The sequence below is a fragment of the Triturus cristatus genome, chromosome 6 (genome assembly GCF_964204655.1).
Source record: "Triturus cristatus chromosome 6, aTriCri1.1, whole genome shotgun sequence".
Taxonomy (NCBI): domain Eukaryota; kingdom Metazoa; phylum Chordata; class Amphibia; order Caudata; family Salamandridae; genus Triturus; species Triturus cristatus.
In genome coordinates, this window is record NC_140589.1 from 47,374,910 (window position 1) to 47,393,047 (window position 18,138).

At 51.2% G+C, this 18,138-nt stretch overlaps 1 protein-coding gene across 1 annotated transcript in view; it reads right to left on the reverse strand.

Annotated features, from left to right (window-relative positions):
- Positions 1–3,328: 3,328 nt before the first annotated feature.
- The window catches only part of GLP1R (glucagon like peptide 1 receptor), a 1,134,570-nt gene continuing 1,119,760 nt past the window's right edge, over positions 3,329–18,138 (reverse strand). Inside the window, exon 13 of the mRNA XM_085609494.1 lies at positions 3,329–3,641. Within this exon, the coding sequence (XP_085465620.1) occupies positions 3,504–3,641 (138 nt within the window). The 3' untranslated portion in view covers positions 3,329–3,503. The remainder of the gene's footprint in view (positions 3,642–18,138) is intronic.

The following is an 18,138-nucleotide window of genomic DNA, read 5'->3' on the forward strand; positions in this document are numbered from 1 at the left end:
ACAGAAGTTAGGATTTTGTCTTAAGTTTGTCTTAAGACAAACTTAAGACAGACTTAAAACAGTCTTAAGAAGGACTTAAGCCAGTCTTAAGACAGACTTAAGACAAACTTAAGACAGACTTAAGACAAAATCCTAACTTAAGTCTGTCTTAAGTCTGTCTTAAGTCTGTCTTAAGTTTGTCTTAAGTCTGTCTTAAGTCTGTCTTAAGACTGTCTTAAGTCTGTCTTAAGACTGTCTTAAGTCTGTCTTAAGTTTGTCTTAAGACAAACTTAAGACAAAATCCTAACTTCTGGGAATACCAAAAGTAGTAAGTTTAGGATTTTGTCTTAAGTTAGTTCTGTGAATCGGGCCTCTAATGTCTAATTTCTCTTAGCCATGACATGAGTGACAAACTACTGAAGAAATCAACAAGGAAGTCTATTAAAATGTGCATATCATTTGCATACATTTGATACCTCGGGCCATGAGACATAATCTAATTTTTAAGAAGAATCATGTAAACATTAAACAGTAGGGAGGAGAGAGAGGAGCCTTGAGGAACACCATAGGTAAGGACCAGGAGGCCATCTGAATCACTCCGTCTGACCACATACTGAAGAACGGAGCCTCTTGAGGGCTACGCCTCTCACGCCCACAGCTCACTTCAGATGTTCGCACTGCAGCCCCTCGTCCACAGCATCAAATGCAAGGGATAAACCCAGCAGGTTTGGAACAGCTGAATGGCCTGGATCGCTCAGAGAAGAGACTAAGGGGCATATTTGTGAAAAAGTAGCGTAGTGCAGCACAGCGCAGTGCAGCAAGTCACCTTCCTGCACTGCGTCACTTGGAAAGGGCAGGAATGCACCGCATTTAAGGCATACAGCGCGTTCCTGACTTTTCCCCCTGCGCTGGTGCACAATGGGCAGCCTCGTGCCAATGCAGGCATCCTTGCACTATGATGCAAGAGTGCCTGTGCTCTATGCAATCCTGACAGGCATACATAGAAAGTAGAAGTAATGAAGAGGCGTATCTTTTTGACGCATTCCCAGGTTGGCACGGTCCTGTAAATCTGGGAATGCAGCAAAAACCATGGGGGTTGCGAGGGAACACCCATGCAATGCCCATGGGACGCCTAGCTAGGGCAGAGTAACACAACTGATCCTTTTTCGCAGCGTTGCGTTACTACCCCCGATTTTTAGAGCAATTCAAAGCCATGCAAAGTGGCTTTGCATGGGTTCAAAAATCTGACGTAAGGTATCCGTGGCTCTTGCACCACGTTGCGTGTTGGAAGAGTGACGGAAAGCGGGTAATAAATATGGCTCTACTTCTCTTGCATCCACCGCACCCGCTTCAGTCCTTCTCAATGAGTAAAAACCTCTGACTGGAACTCAGAGAAAATCAGATGAATTTGAAATAATCCTGCCAGTGCTAAACTATACCTGTGTCAGTGATCTTGGTCACGAAAAGAAGAGCTGTGATAGGCCTGTAATTCACTAATGTTTTAAACTCAAGGGTATTTTTTAACCATGGCGTCACTACAGCACCAATAGGTCTGACGTTTGAAAGAATTTAGCCAACCTGTGGCCATTGCTTGTCACTGATGCTGAAGAGCTTTGGCAAAACGAAAACAAGAGATTGTTGCCAGTGCCAAACAGTATTATAAAAAAAAGAAATGCCGGCCCCGCATGATGATGTCACAACACTGTGGAGCCATTTTTTTCTAGCATCCCGATATATACATGCACATTTGTCACTACGCATGCGCATGTATGAGCCAATCTCTGAGCATTAAATAAAAAAATAAAGTTCATGAGAGTGCATTACAGAGAAGGAGTGGCCTAGTAGCAAATTGCTACCATTGGGCCCTCTGGAATAGAAGGGCAGGTGCAACGGTGAGCAGGGAGGCGCAGTAGAGCAAAGAGTAGAGTTGGCTGGAGCAGAGCGGCATGGGACGGGGCGATGGAAGGTATCGATGAGCTAAGTGGAAGAGTACCACAGGGGGCGTGAAGAGCAAGGATGTGAGGGGGAAGCAGTACACAGGCGAGAGAGCACGAAAACATAGGGATGTCCAGGGAGTACTCTGAATTTAAGCAGTGGACGGAATCACCTCATCCAATTAGAAACACTGTAAAACAGCTAAACTCCATGGGAGGGGCTAAATCTAGACCAGCCATTGAAGAGAAGTCAAGAAAGTGAGATAGTGAGCTATGGTCGCGGCTGTCTAACCAGGCTGTGGGACGTCACCTCATTTAGGAGGCCAAAGCTCCGCGTCACTTTGCCTGAAGCCTGGCAGTAGAATGTATATCCTTCAGGCATTATAACAGAGCTGGGTCACAGTCATGAATTGTCTAATCGTTCTTTGATTCCATTGGTCAATGGCCATTGACAAGAAACTACTGAAGCTGTCTGTAGGCCACAAACATCATCTCTTGAAAGCAAAGACTTCTGTTTAGTTACAATAGCTTCAATGCACTCTAGAAAAATCAAACCGAATATCCTAAGCGCTTGTAATGCAGATGTAGTTGGCCTTCGCTTTTCTGAGTCTAAGTTTATAACTGCGCCCTTTTCTTCACGTAAAACCACTGATTGGACTCGACCAAGTGTGCCAACCTATAGGCCAGAAGGGAAAAAGTACTTGTGATCTGATAACTCCTAGGTGTAGAAATGCCATAGAGCAACATGCTGAATACTGCTGCTTCCAAATACAGGCCTTGCATCCGTGCTTGTTAACCCTAAGACACCTGAGCCACGCCTTTCTTTTCATATCTTTGTCACCGGTGGTGTTCCATCATAATCGTGGATTTCCATCACTCCATTTCCTCATTTCCCCTTTTCAATGGATCTGGTGACACATGTCGCCATGAATCCTCACTGAGAACCCAGATGGTGGAGATCACCATCCCCATGAGCACTGCAGCCTAGACCGCACCCCCATGCAGAGGTGGCAACCCTCACGCATGCGCCCGCCATACTGTGGATGGTAGTGCACCAGCCTGATGTGACTGCCTTCTGTATAAGGTCTAATGTCTTCACTCGCTTGCTTCAGGTGACAACGATAACTGGACAACATTGAGCCGAACCTTTCATTAACCAGCTAATTATATTTTACTTGGACATAAAGTGAATGTAAACTCCAAAAACATTCCTTCTATCTCCACAACTTACATCAGTGTCGCCTCCCTGGAAGAATCACAACTGACTAGCCTTACGGCGAGGAAACCTTTTTGAAAATTCACATGTATTGCTGCTAGACATAACCCTGTATCTTGAGTACAGACATAGATGCTGTTTTGTACATTAGGAACCAAAACATGCAATCACAATGTCCTCAGTGCAAAAATGTGCGAATGAAGAGGCTTCTTCCCGCTGGAGACAGGTGGAGTCATGCCGACGTCCGGCTGTAGGCGGGATGTTGGCAGGTTGACCATGCATCGTTGATATGTCGGAAGGTGCCTCATGAGTAAACTACCTCCTTGGATGGTAATGAGCATAACTGAAGATACTGCCTCTCGGTGACCAATGGCTTACACGCTGCTCCCGACAGTGCCGCCGCTGCTGATACTGTTGGTCTGGCACTTCAGCGGTCTCATGCTGCTGTCTCGCGGGCTGTAGACGTGTGACAGTCGCCAGCGCTTCCACTTCTTCTGGAACTCCGCCTGAACCTGTGTCAATCGAGAAAGAAGATACGCATGAGGCTAGCTGCTCCACTACCGGAAGAGACTCATCACCATCCAGTGGTTTGTCATGAAGACCTTTGATCAATAAGAGTTAGTAATGCCTACTTTCACAACGGGTTTCAGAATCCTGAGCATGCCATATAATGTGCATGCACATCCTATATATGGACTTTTAATGAATATCGAATCAACAATATCAATGGGATAGAGCATCGAGAACAGATCATCAAAAATAAAACATCGACAGGTAACTCTAGATTTTCTATACCTACCTCCACGTCTATGTACCCAAGTGCAGTGTAAATATTCAAGATACATAGGTGTGCAGTTAGGAATAGTAAATCTATGCTTCGCTGTCTGCAGTTACCTTTCAATTTTTTGTCCCTCGATATTCTGTCCTCGATATTAGTGCGCCACGTTACTGTTGGCGTCGATATTCAGTAGCACAAGCGCTAATTAGGCGTTTACAAGTGTAACCGCTGCTACCCCTGCCTTGCTCCTTGCTACGCCTTGCACCGTCCGTGCTATCCCTAGTCCCAGGGATTCCGAAGACAGCGACAGAAACCGAAAGTAAACAGAGCTCTGAGACTCCAGCTTATGCTCTGTGCTCTCGCCTCCTTGCCCTCCCGAAGCCTTGCTGAATCAAGTGGGTCTTTGCCTTGGGGCTTGATGAGGGTCAAGAGGTCAACAGGCAAAGGTTGCTATCCCTGGCATTTTGGTGAATCTACAGCAGTGAGTTTCTACAAGGTATACAAAATACAATGGAGGATACTAAGGCTGCAGAAGTTAGCGGCTTACATGTAGAATGGGTAGCAATTAAATGGACTGATATGAATAAGGTTGAGGGCACCCACCAAAGGCCCGGAACAGATTCATCTATGCCAAGTCAGAGTTTCAAAATAGCAACTATGTAAATTATTTATTTTTAGTGTAATTGTATGCAAATGTATCCCTTGGGGATAGAATGGAAATGTGGCATGATCCAGCCCTCGTGGACCAACACTGGACACCTCTGCTTTAGATCAGTGGATGTTGTAGGACTCTTGTTTTAAGGTTAGTACAGACAAGGTGAATGGCAGTGAGGCTAGTGGAGGGGTGGGGGGCCGTGCCAAACCAGAGCCGCCAGAGGTACAGTGCTGAAAGAGGACAAGAAAGCCATGTTGTTAGGTCTCGCCTGACCCAGCGCATGCGCTGGTCTGGCGAGACTTATTGAGAGGGCTCCAAAAAGTGCTACCAGGCCAGCCTAGAGCTACAGTGCATGTGCGCGGGCGCGCGCGCCGCGCTTTACCGCGATTACTTTCACTTTCGCGGCCGCACGGCATAGCCAATAGGTCTCGCTTTTGGGACCTTATAAGTATTTAGTTATGCAACTGTTGCATGGCTAAACACTTATAAGGTCCCAAAGGCGAGACCTATTGGCTATGCCAATGCTTGTTTTTCATTGCCTTTTAGTGCCATTAACTTTTTTCTAAGCCTTGCCTGTGAATTCTGGAGCAGCACAGATCCCACTCCTTTCAGTCACTGCTCTTGTCCTTGTGTGGTTCCACGGAGCCAACATATGGCTTTTTACAATCTCTGCTTTCCTTGATGAATCCTACCTTCATTTCATTTGATTTAATAAAAAAGACACAAGAATAGGATTTAAAAAGTAGTAATTTGGGCAATTACTCGCTGAACCATTCTGTCAATTAGCCTCGTTATTGATCCCTACTATGGTGTCAGTTTCAATCTCTTCTGTATGGCCACATTCGTAAAGGGATTTGCACACTCATGGGCTCAGAAGGCTTGATTTACAAGTGTGAATCCACGGTTGGTGGTGACAAGACTTTCTTCTACACTTGCAAAGTGTTTTTCGCAAACCGATGGGAGCTTGCAAGTTTGTGGGTATTCACTTACTTCTGCAAAGTGAACCAATCGCTCTATTTTCACAATGGAAATGTGGAAAGACAACCCCAAAGTGGCAAGACATTTTAATTTTTGACAGAATGCACCTTCTCTAGGTATGTAAACAGGCATTACTTCGCACCTACTACATTTACTCATTCGAGCTTGTTAGGGACGAGGGTACGCCTGGAAAGCGGAAACTGCTGCAACTTCTTACCACCACTCCCAGAATTATTTGAGAATTATAAAAATATAATGCATTTGTCTACATGAGTAAATCTGATATTTGGTCAGAATCTGGCCCTGGAACCTCCTGCCCTCTCATTGTACTCACATCCTCCATGTGCAGAAGTTATGCAGTACTTTTCTAAGAAACATATATATGCATTACATGCTTAAACATCCCCAGGAGAAAAAGCACAGCTGCAGGCCCCCCACGGACCGTGTGGTGGAGGTAGGACCACCCCCACAATGGCGCTGACGCGCCGCCTCAGGTTGGTCAGGCCCTTTGTTATGCTGCTGTACAGAGTGCTATGCCTAACCACCTTTTTCCACAACAGCCCATGGCATGGACTTCTCAGATGCTGGGACCACCACCACCACAACTGCACCAGTGCGGAACCTCTGCTTGGTCAGGCCCTTTGTTGTAGCTGCTTTGCGGAGGCCTATGCCCACCACCTGCCCGCCACCTTTTTCCACAACAGGCCATGTTGTGGACTTCTGAGATGCTGGAACCACCACCACCACAATGGCACCAGCGTGGCGCCGCTGCTTGGTCAGGCCCTCTGTTACCGCTGTTTAAGGAGGACTATAGCTAAGCATCCTTCTCCACAACAGACCATGGCGTGGACTTCTTGAATGCTGGGACCACCACCACCACAGTAGCACCAGTGCGAAGCCTCTGCTTGGTCAGGTCCTCTGTTACTGCTTCTTTACGGAGGTCTATGCCTAACCACCTCTATCCACAACAGACCATGGCGTGGACTTCTCAGATGCTGGGACCACCACACTAGCACTGGTGCGGGGCCTCTGCTTGGTCAGGTCCTCTGATCCTGCTTCTTTACTGAGGTCTATGCCTAACCACCTTTCTCCACAACAGACCATGGCGTGGACTTCTCAGATGCTGGGCCACCACCACAATGGCCCCAGCACAGCTCTCTGTTTGGTCATGCCCTGTGTTACCACTGCTTTACATAGGACTATGCCTTACCAGCCTTCTCCACAACAGACCATGGCATGGACCTCTTGGATGGTGGGACCACCACCACCACAATGGCACCAGCATAGTGCCTCTGCTTGGTCAGGCCCTTTGTTACTGCTTTTGATAGGACCACCACGACAATGGCCCCAGTGCAGTGGTCTATTTGGTCGGGCTGTTGTTACCGCTGCTTTACTGAGGTCTATGCCTAACCACCTTTCTCCACAACAGACCATGGCGTGGACTTCTTGAATGCTGGTACCACCACAGTAGCGCTGGTGCGGGGCCTCTGCTTGGTCAGGTCCTCTGTTACTGCTTCTTTACTGAGGTCTGTGCCTTACCAGCCTCCTCCGCAACAGACCATGGCGTGGACTTCTTGAATGCTGGGACCACCACCACCACAGTAGTACTGGTGCGGGGCCTCTGCTTGGTCAGGTCCTCTGTTCCTGCTTCTTTACTGAGGTCTGTGCCTTACCAGCCTTCTCCACAACAGACCATGGCGTGGACTTCTTAGATGCTCACACTAGAGTTTTCAATCAATAAGTGATGGAAGAAGACCGCGTCTATCCCCTCAGTGATAGCGCGCTGTGAGAACTCGATCGCAAAGATGTCAACAAGTGGCAGCGCTCAGCAAGCATTAAAAAACCCTCGCCTGGAGTCTGTTTTTTATTAAATTAAAATAGTGTAACAACATGATTTCAAAATCCATCGTGGTGGGTGTGAGATAACACCTGACATCAACAGTATACTGCCTGGAGCCTTGAATATAATGAAACAATAGTTGGATTATCAGGGTGAGAAGTAGGGGGGTGCAGGCTGAAGGCACTGCTGCAAGTGCGTGGCGCGAGAAGGCAGGGAAAGTGTAGAATCCGACATAACAATAAGTACAGACTCCGTCAGCTCGTGTAATGAAAGAGGGAATGTGTTACACGTGCCGCACGAGGACAGTCAGCCTCGCAGCCCCGTGTCCGCGGAGCACAAGTTCCACACAATCTTTTATTGTCTAAGACCACAAACAGACATTGCAGGACATGTCCAATCAAATCACAAGAATAAGAGAATTTATCAGAAATGATGGACCAAAAAGCGCCAAGCTTACAAGTACTGTAACAAGGGTGGGGGGGGGGGGGAGGGGTAGGCACCATGCCAATATTTCTGTGCAATAACGTTATTACACCAGCACAGAATGATTGGTGAAGCTGGTTGTTTTGATTATCAATAAAAAAGAATTAGGAAAAAAAAGAAATGATGCACCAAGGTATCACATGTCCATCACCAGACTAGGCAGGTTACACAGTTATTGAACACCAGGCCAATCCAGAGGCTGATACTGTGTGACGTGTGCACGGTGCAAGATGGCAGTGCTTCTGCTAGCCACGTGCCCCCTGATGGTGACAGTGGGGATTTCCCAAGCTGATACGATACTAGAAACGGCAACGGCTGCCCGTAATATTTGTCCAATCAGGAACACGTAAGCTTTGTCACTTCTATACATGCTGTGCACAGATGCCTGTCGCTAAGCTAGCCAGGGGCGTAACACAGGCCCCCCGCATCCCCCGCAGTGCGGGGGGGCCCGAGCTGCAGGGGGCCCCCTCAGCACTGTACTCACACCGGAGAGCTCCGGATTAAATCCGGAGCGGGGGGCTCTCTGTGTACCTTGCAGGGGGGCCCCTTCAACTTGGTTACACAACTGAAGCTTGCATCTTCTGCCGAGAGGCTGGGGTCCTCGAGCAAGCCTTGCGTTGCGATGCCGGCTGTTTACAGTGACAGTGGATCCGTCCATCCGGGGCCCTTTCTCAGCTGCACGCCTTCCGCGGGCCGATTGTGGTCACTGAGTAGCACAGAGTTTGTTAGGCTCTTGGCATTTAGGGAGCCAAAGGGGAGATGGCTTCCACGAAAGCAGGGCAAGGAAACCAAAGTGAGACACGAACAACATAACAGACAGGGCCTAATTCCAAGTTGTGGGGTTCAGGGGGCTCTAATGATCAGGCCCTGAAATACCAATTCTAATAGTTTATATGCTTCAGCTGAAGTGTCATTCAGTGAGTCTCCTGTGCTGTGAAACCGAAGCCGGGCAGACAGCTAAACAAGCCTTCCTGCCAGGGTGCCTGCTTACCTGAAAGAACAGCAAATGTGCGCAGCGAGTACATTCTGCAAATTTAAAGGGTAATATGCAAATGTACAGTATGCTTGTGAGCCGGTACTGGCTTTTATTAATCGATCACTCGGCGCTTTGTGATGACAAAGTTTTATGGTGGTAGTGCAAAGAGTTAACAACTGAGCTGTGTAGTGTATTACTTGTAATTGCATTTATTTGGCGCTTAATACAGTTGACGAGGTGTTGAATGGACAATTAGGTAAAACAATTGCATTAGGTACACTCTGGGGTATATTCACAAGAACGTGTGATAACTACCGCAAGAGTAGCCTAACGCACCTCTCAACATCGCAGCCCATCGCGGGAAGAGTACGCCGTGCCAACCAAGTATTCACAACGCGGCGGTAGCATGCAATAGTCACCAGATAACGCGTCAAATGTCAGCGTGAAAATCAACGCCACTCCGCAAAAATGCGAAACGCTAACACAAGAAATCAGGCGAGAAGGCCAATCGCGGTACAAAAATCAGCGAAAACCAGCCAGAGGCCTGCCAATACCACGCGTCTGCCAGGAAAATGCACTATAAAAGAAAGAAAAAAAAAATCAATTCAAACTGCGTAGCAACATGGATGCACCCGGATCGAGTGCAGAGGACAAGCCGAACTCCCCACGGAGGTCCAGCCAGGAACCCTGTGTCCGGGGAAGGGCAAGGAGAAGAGGAAGATGGGGTTCAGTCCGCAGGAAGACCGGATCATCGTCACGGAGGTGATAGAACACCATCAACAACTGTTCGGCACCTCCACTGCGACACTGGCAACCCAAACCGAAATATGGCAGGCCATCGTCACCAACGTCAATGCAGTCGGAGTGTCGAGGAGGTCAAGAGGCGCTGGCATGAAGTGCACAGCCAAACCAAGGAGAAGCTCGGCGCCAACAGGGAGGCAGCAAGGGCGACTGGAGGTTGGAGTCCTGTGACACAGGAGGAGCTGGATGAGCTGGAGGAAATGGTGGCCACAGTCAGCAGTGTGGAGACGGTGGCAGTATTTGGGGGCCTGGACACAGCCCGATACGACCTGACCCAACAGCAACAGGGTGAGTAATGGCCAGGGATGGGGAGGACGGGGAGAGATGGGCACAATGGCACACATGCACAATTATGTGTAGCACACTGCACACCCACAATGATCGTGGAACATGTTCCTGATAGCCTTGGCAGACTGCAGCACACATAGAAACACCAAGTAGACCCCTGTCCACAATGTGCACAAAGGTGCCCCCCTCAATATCACCAACATCACAACCGACCCATGCACATGTGCTGTATCCCGCAAAGCAGCAGCTCTGTGACCCACACTGACTATGCAAGTAACACTGCATGCCCGATAGCATGGCAGCAGTCAAAAAACCTGACATGGCCCACGAATCGACTTGGAGGTAGCCCAGTGCGGATCGCATCCGTAAAGGAGCAGGTCACACCCTGAAATGTCCACGTGCACCCACAACCCATGCCATATAATACACGCAGCAGACGAACAATGCACCAGGCCACAAAATCTGTCCGAGAGCACACATGACCCAAGTCAAAAACAACTCAGCCCCCGAAAAGCGCACAATTCAAAGGCACCCTGCCTCAAAGGGAGAAGGCTACATGAAATCAGAGCTGCAGGGGCAACTCCCCCACAATGCAGCACACACACATAGCAATCACAGAACATCAGCACTGACGGCAACGTGGTACAAAGTGCAACAACACCACCACAGGACAGGGCTCACAACTGGTTCGGCACGTGCGTAGTAACTGTCCATCTGGCATTGCCTGACACTGTGTGAGGATAATGCATGGGTACTACCATACATCCGTCATGTAGACGAAAAAAACACTGACTGCCATCAAATAGCCAGCTCCACCAAAACAGTCACAATGTACATAGACATGCAGTCTGAATGTAAACACCTACAAATCTTCAACATACATGTGTAACTCTGTTAACCTGCATCTCCCCTTTACATTGCGGAGGGACAAACAATACCTCCTGCAGGGCACACCACACTTCCCATCATTGATGATGAAGAGGACAACCTGCACATATGTCAAGACACCCTCCAACGGATAATGGACAGCCTCCGCACCCCATCCCCATGAGCAGGGCAGGCCAGCTGCCCCGAGATGAGCCCACCACCTGCACAGACCATACAGCAGGAAACACACCACCACGGCTGTCTCCCCGGACCCCCCGACCCTAACATGAAGTTCCAACAACATGTGTGGGGTTGCCAGATGAAGTTGGCTGAACAGCTGCGGGTGGGTTTCGAGCTCATGGCAGCCAAACTCGATGCCATTCATGGGTGTCTGAGTCTCATCAGGGAGCACGTACAGTCCCTATCGGACACCCCCTGTACGCACCATGCTCCACCACAGACCTTGGCTGACCTCGCTGGGGCCATTGATCGAATACAAGAACTGTCTGGTCAGACAGGCACCAGCGATGACAGCACAGAGTTGGCACAGATGCGGAGGTCAATGGAGACCATGGAGCAGATGCAGGCTGGAAGTATGGCTGCCACGACTGGACACCTTGCCATTGCTGCCACTGCGCCGGTCCCAGATGACTGCAGTGGGAACATCGACCCACACCGCTCCGACCTCTGATGTGTCAGTGGCACCCAGTGATGCTGCCCCATCACCTTTGCAGTCTGATGTGTCAGTGGCACACAGTGATGCAGCCATCAGCCCACCACACACACCGGACACAGAACCCGTATCAGGGGAGTAAGGGGATGGTAATTACTGTGTGAGGAAGGAGGCAGTAGCATCCATCACTGCCATATGGCCTGTCCCTGCCTGGTTCTGACCTATGCATCAGGCCCTGGGAAAATACCTCCCAATGACCACCGGAACACTCTGCGACTTCACCCGGACCCCGACACGGACTGCCATTTCTTCACTGCTGGACAATTACACAGCAATCCTGCTGCAGACTGCACTCCCCTTCTTCCAAATCACTTTTCAATCCCTAAAGGACTCTGGTTGGCCCACCACTGGGCTTCCATGTGATGTGGGCTTGGATGGCCATGTACAGCTCCAGCTCCGTCAATCACCTGAATGTGAATAAAACATTCTAAATCACACAGATGTGCCATTACTATGTTCACTCACGTATGGAAGTATGGCTGGATGTAGGGACAGTGATTGCACATGAAGGTACACCCTGGTAACTGACATCTATGCGCATGTATATCCCTGAGACACATGGCCACTTGGAGGACTGTGAAGGTGAGTACTAGCTGTGTCCCCACTGCACATCAACAACAATCTCACAACTCCCCAACATAGGCACACCTCCATCTGTTGAATAGGGCTGTGTGAAGGAATGAACAAATAAGTAGCAGGCCAGGAGTGGTGTCCTACATCACATGTGACAATAGAACTTCATGTCGCATACCTACTTACACACATCTGTTGGACACATTCTGTTATGATATATGACATTACTCCACATGGTCAGAGGTTTGACACCAAACTCACATTGCTGAAGTCACGTACGTGCACATGTCGGCCAGCACCTATCCCAAAACAATGTCTGGCTCACAGAGGTGGAGCTTGCAAAAGGGACAAACCTCCATTGCACATGCGTCAGTCAGTTCCTCCCTGTGTATGGACGACGCTCATCGTGGCACACGAGTGGACAAACTAATCAAGGCACCTCACAGTTAGACACCAGTGGAGTAGCATAGACTTTATTGGCATGTGCGTGTCAGTACGGACGAGGCAACGGCCACAACAGGCAGGGACATGCTTAAGACACTTACACGCAGCATGGGTACATGTCGAGCATCAGGAAATGTTGGGGCAAAAATGGAAAACAATCATCACGGATGGCAATGGTCTTAGCCCACCTTGCCTTGCTGGATGAGTCATGTGTTTGGCGTCTGCCCATTACCCTGTGTGAGGGGGCACGACTCACTGCCCATGGGATCTGCACAGTACTCTGCCACCGGAGTGCACCGATTGTCTGCTCTGCTGACAGTGACCAGGTGAATGGGTCCGACAGGTTCACATGTTGTGCTACATTGCCATGTGTGTGCTCACCCCCCAGCAGTGTGTCCGAATTGGCAACATTACCAAACGACGCTGTGTTGCTCCGACCATAGACCTGCCTCACCTAGCACAGGTGTGTGTACACACGCGTAGTTCCACGCACATGCATCCAGAGTCCTGACGAAGACAGACGTGTCCTCTGTTGTGGTGGGATATGTGTGCAATCCCCACGATGCAACAAGTTTTCGGGACCCGTGCTGTGGGTAACAATCGGATGAGGCTCCATAAACATAGTTTACCCGTCCATGAATGCCGTGCAGCTTCATGTGCAAAGTGTTCAAATAGTACGTCGTTGTCGTTTTCAAGGAACACCAGGATGACCCAATCCATTAACTGGTCCGGGCAGGTGTGCTCAGTCCACGCCACTTCACGAATCAATCAATCAATCAATCAATCAATCAATCAATCAGAACATTTGTAAAGCGCACTACTCACCCGTGAGGGTCTCAAGGTGCAGGGGGGGGATGATGCTACTGCTCGAATAGCCAGGTCTTGAGTAGTCTCCTGAAGGCTAGCAGGTCCTGGGTCTGCCGTAGGAGGATGGGGAGGGTGTTCCAGGTCTTGGCGGCGAGGTGGGAGAATGATCTGCCGCCGAAGGTCGTTCTACGGATGCGGGGGACGGTGGTGAGGGAGAGGTCGGCGGAGCAGAGCTGGCGGTTGGGGGTGTAGAAGGTGAGTCGTCTGTTGAGGTATGCTGGTCCGGTGTAGTGGAGAGCCTTGTGTGCGTGGGTGAGGAGCTTGAAGGTGATCCTCTTGTTGATGGGGAACCAGTGCAGGTCTCTCAGGTGGGGTGTGATGTGGCTGCGGCGAGGGATGTTGAGGATCCGATCTGCAGAGGCGTTCTGAATATGTTGTAGTCGTTTCAGGAGTTGATGATGATGATAGAAAATTTATATTGCGCCAGACAATAACCCGCAGGTATCAAGGCGCCTAACAAAACAAAGATGGAAATGTACATCCTTACACATAGGCTTGCAGGAAGAGGCGAGTTTTAAGGGCACTTCGGAATATCTGTAGGGAGGGTAGGGACCTGAGATCCAAAGGAAGATCATTCCACCATTTAGGAGCCAGAGTGGAGAAAGCCCTGCCACCCCACTTGGCTCTTCGTATGCGGGGGACTGTCAGGAGCAGTTTCCTGGAGGAACGCAAGTCCCTTCCAGGAGTATAGTGGGAGATGATAGAACCAACTCCCGTGTCGCTGTTCTTTGCAATGGCTCTATAGGTCATGCATAAGACTTTGAACCGTATTCGGTGCTCTACCGGTAGCCAATGCAGCGCTTTCCTGGCCAGCGTGGCCGAGGAGCGTCTGGGAACATCCAGAACAAATCTGGCTGCGGCATTCTGGACTACCTGCAAGCGCTGTAGAAGGCTCCTATTTAGCCCCGCATACAGCGCATTACAGTAGTCCAGTCGTGAGCCGATGAGAGCGACAGCTACTTGCTTTCTGGACTGCTTAGAGAGAGTTTGGCCGAGGTTCCTGCGTAGAGGGCGTTTCCGTAGTCCAACCTGCTGCTGACGAGGGCCTGGGTGACCGTTCTTTTTGTCTCGGTGGGGATCCACCTGTAGATCTTGCGGAGCATGCAGAGGGTGTTGAAGCAGGAAGACGAGACGGCGTTGACCTGCTTTGTCATGGAGAGAGCAGAGTCGAGGATGAACCCCAGGTTGCGTGCGTGGTCGGTGGGTGTTGGTGCTGTTCCCAGTGCGGTCAGCCACCAGGAGTCGTCCCAGGCTGAAGGGGTGGAGCCGAGGATGAGGACCTCTCTCTTGTCCGAGTTCAGCTTCAGACAGCTGTTCTTCATCCACTTGGCGATGGCTTTCATTCCTTCGTGGAGGTTGGTTTTGGCTGTGAGGGGGTCTTTGGTGAGGGATAGGATCAGCTGGGTGTCGTCGGCGTAGGAGATGATGTTGAGATCATGTAGTCGGGCGACGTGGGCGAGCGGTGCCATGTAGATGTTGAACAGCGTCGGGCTGAGGGATGAGCCCTGGGGTATGCCGCAGATGGTCTCAGTGGCTTTGGAGTGGAAAGGGGGAGCGTTGTCTCAGATCCCAGCGTCGTGAAGGCATGCGCGGAGGGTGTGGTGGCAGACAGTGTCGAAGGCGGCTGACCAGTCCAGGAGGATGAGGGCTGCGGTTTCGCCATTGTCCAGCAGGGCCCTGACGGTGGCGGCGATGAGGGCAGTTTCGGTGCTGTGGTTGGTGCGGAATCCGGACTGGGACGGGTCCAGGATGATGTTCTCCTCGAGCACCGGGCAAAAGCAGAGATCACGCAGTGATCGGCCCTCTGGGAGAGGAGACCAGGGCAGGCTCGAACCCTGCACAGGAGGGCTGGCTGGGCACGAGGTGGCGCAGAGCAACGCTGAGCTGCTGGGGAGCTGGTGAGGGGAGTGAGATCCTTGGACCAAGGTCTGAGGACCGCAACACAGCCCAATAGGGGAGCGCCTCGATGCGGTCACTGTACACGAGGAATTGTGCAATCTCCCATGCACAACTGCCAATACATACGCAGTATGTCAATGCATCCCATGCACGGCTGTCTCGGTTACTCTCCTGTTAGTTATCCAACAGGGGGCGCAGACACAAGTCAAAGTCCAATTAATCTTCGGTTGTGTTGGATAGCGGGACAGTTGTCGGTTGACGGTCTTCTCGATGACCTTCGCCGGGAATGGGAGCAGGAAGATGGGCCGGAAGTTCTTGAGGTCCTTGGGGTCAGCCTTGGGTTTTTTGAATAAGGTGTTGATCTCGGCGTGCTTCCAGCTCTCCGGGATGGTCGCTGTTTTGAAGGAGATGTTGATGGCTTTCCGGAGGTGGGGTGCGGTGGTGGTGCTCGCTTTGTTGAGGATGTAGTGTGGGCATGGGTCTGACGGAGATCTGGAGTGGATTGTGTTCATGATTTTGATGGTGTCGTCGTCGCTTATGTTGGTCCAGCAGAGCAGGGGATCTGTGCGGATGGTGGCCGTGGGGATGTAGGTCTCAGCAGTTGTCGGGGTGGCCGTGACGTTGAATCTGTCGTGGATGTCTGTGATCTTGCAATGGAAGAAGGTGGCAAGGGAGTCGCACAGGTCTTGCAAGGTGGGATGTCGTTGGTGTTGGAGCTGGGGTTGGGGAGTTCCTTCACAAAGTTGAAGAGCTCTTTGCTGTTGTGTGCATTGTCGTCTAGGCGGCCTTTGAAGGAGGCCCTTTTGGCGGATCTGATGAGGTGATGGTGTCTGCAGGTGGTGTTCTTGTGGGCTGCGTAGTTGTCCGGTGTCGGTTCACGGTGCCATTTCTTCTCTAGTTTTCTGCATGTTTTCTTGGAGGCCTGGAGGTCCTCGTTGAACCAGCTGGGTTTCTTGCTGGTGTGACTGTTGGAGGGTTTCTTGTTCGGGGCGAGGATGTCGGCGCAGTCGTCGATCCACTGTCTGAGGTTGCGGGCAGCGATGTCGGGGTCGGTGGGTGGGCTCTGGGCGAGTGTGGTGGTTAGTTGGTCCTCGGTGACTTTGCTCCAGCAACGGCGGGGGATCTGTTGGGTGCGGTGGTGTGTGGTGGGTTTCCGGAAGGTGAAGTGAATACAGCGATGGCCGGTCCAGTGGAGTTCGGTGGTGTGGCTGAAGGAGACGTGGGAGCTTGCAGAGAAGACGGGGTCAAGCTTGTGACCGGTGGAGTGGGTGGGTGTTGTATGTAACGAGCTACCTGAGTCCAAGGTTGTCGAGGTTGTCAATCAGGGTGGTGGAGTTGGTGTCGTTGTTGTTCTCGAGGTGGAAGTTCAGGTCCCTGAGGAGGATGTAGTCTGTGGAGGCGAGGGCGTGTGTGCTGACGAAGTCGGCGATGGAGTCGCTGAACTGTGGCTGGGGTCCGGGGGGTATGTAGAAGAGGGTACCTCTGAGGGTGGTGTTGGGATCAGTGTGGATCTGGAAGTGCAGGTGTTCGGCGGTGCTGAGGGTGTCGTCGGTGTTGGTCGAGGCTCTGAGAGTGTTCCTGTGGACAATAGCGATTCCTGTTCCGTTGGTGCAGTCCCTGCAGGTGATCTTGTAGTTGTCCGGGATGGCTATGGCGATGTCACTTGCCGAGGAGGGGTTCAGCCAGGTCTCCGTCAGGAAGGCGACGTCTTGGGAGGTTGAGTCGAGTAGGTACCAGAGTTTAACGGCGTGTTTGCGGGCGGAGCGGATGTTGAGAAGAATGCATCTGAGGTGGTTGCGTTCTTTCCCGGTGGGAGGGTTGGCGGGATGGATGCTGGTGAAGCTGCAGTTCCGGCAGGAGTAGGGTCCTTGGGTGTGCTTCGGGGCGGCCAGCAAACAGGTGTGTGATCGTCTGGTGTTGAGTGCGTGGAAAGTGCTGGCATCGTAGCGAAGACGGGCGTTGTGGCGTTCGCGGGAGCCAGGGGGTCTGGTGCTGGGCGCGGTCCAGGCGCAGACGGACTTGGATTATGCTCGCCTTCGGCGCGCCAGCGGTGCTGTCGCCATTTGAAGGGGGGGGTAGGGACGAGCAGCTGGGAGGCGGGAGCGGGCGGGAGGGGAGGGGTCAGGGATAGCGGCGAGAACAGTGGGAAAATACGAGGGAGAGCAGAAGGGAAGCAAGAAAAAGTACAGTAGCAGATAGGGAGTTAAAATAAAATAACCAGAACAGAAGCAGATAACAAAAGATAACAGAGGGCAGTACCAGGCAGGAGACCAGCAGAGAGCGAGGGCAGCACCGGGCAAAAGCAGAGATCACGCGGTGATCGGCCCTCTGGGAGAGGAGACCAGGGCAGGCTCGAACCCTGCACAGGAGGGCTGGCTGGGCGCGAGGTGGCGCAGAGCAACGCTGAGCTGCTGGGGAGCTGGTGAGGGAAGTGAGATCCTTGGACCAAGGTCTGAGGACCACAACACAGCCCAATAGGGGAGCGCCTCGATGCGGTCACTGTACACGAGGAATTGTGCAATCTCCCATGCACAACTGCCAATACATACGCAGTATGTCAAGGCATCCCATGCACGGCTGTCTCGGTTACTCTCCTGTTAGTTATCCAACAGGGGGCGCAGACACAAGTCATAGTCCAATTCATCTTCGGTTGTGTTGGATAGGCAGACATGCATGGGACACTCGAATGTGCATGTTCGGCAGTGGAACCAGGGCAGGACGCAGGTGACGTAGGCAATGTGGAAGCTCAGCCGGTAACTGATCCGCAGTGGCAGTGCGCCCAGTAAATGCAGCATACGTGCACGGTACTGTTCCACGTGACGGGGGT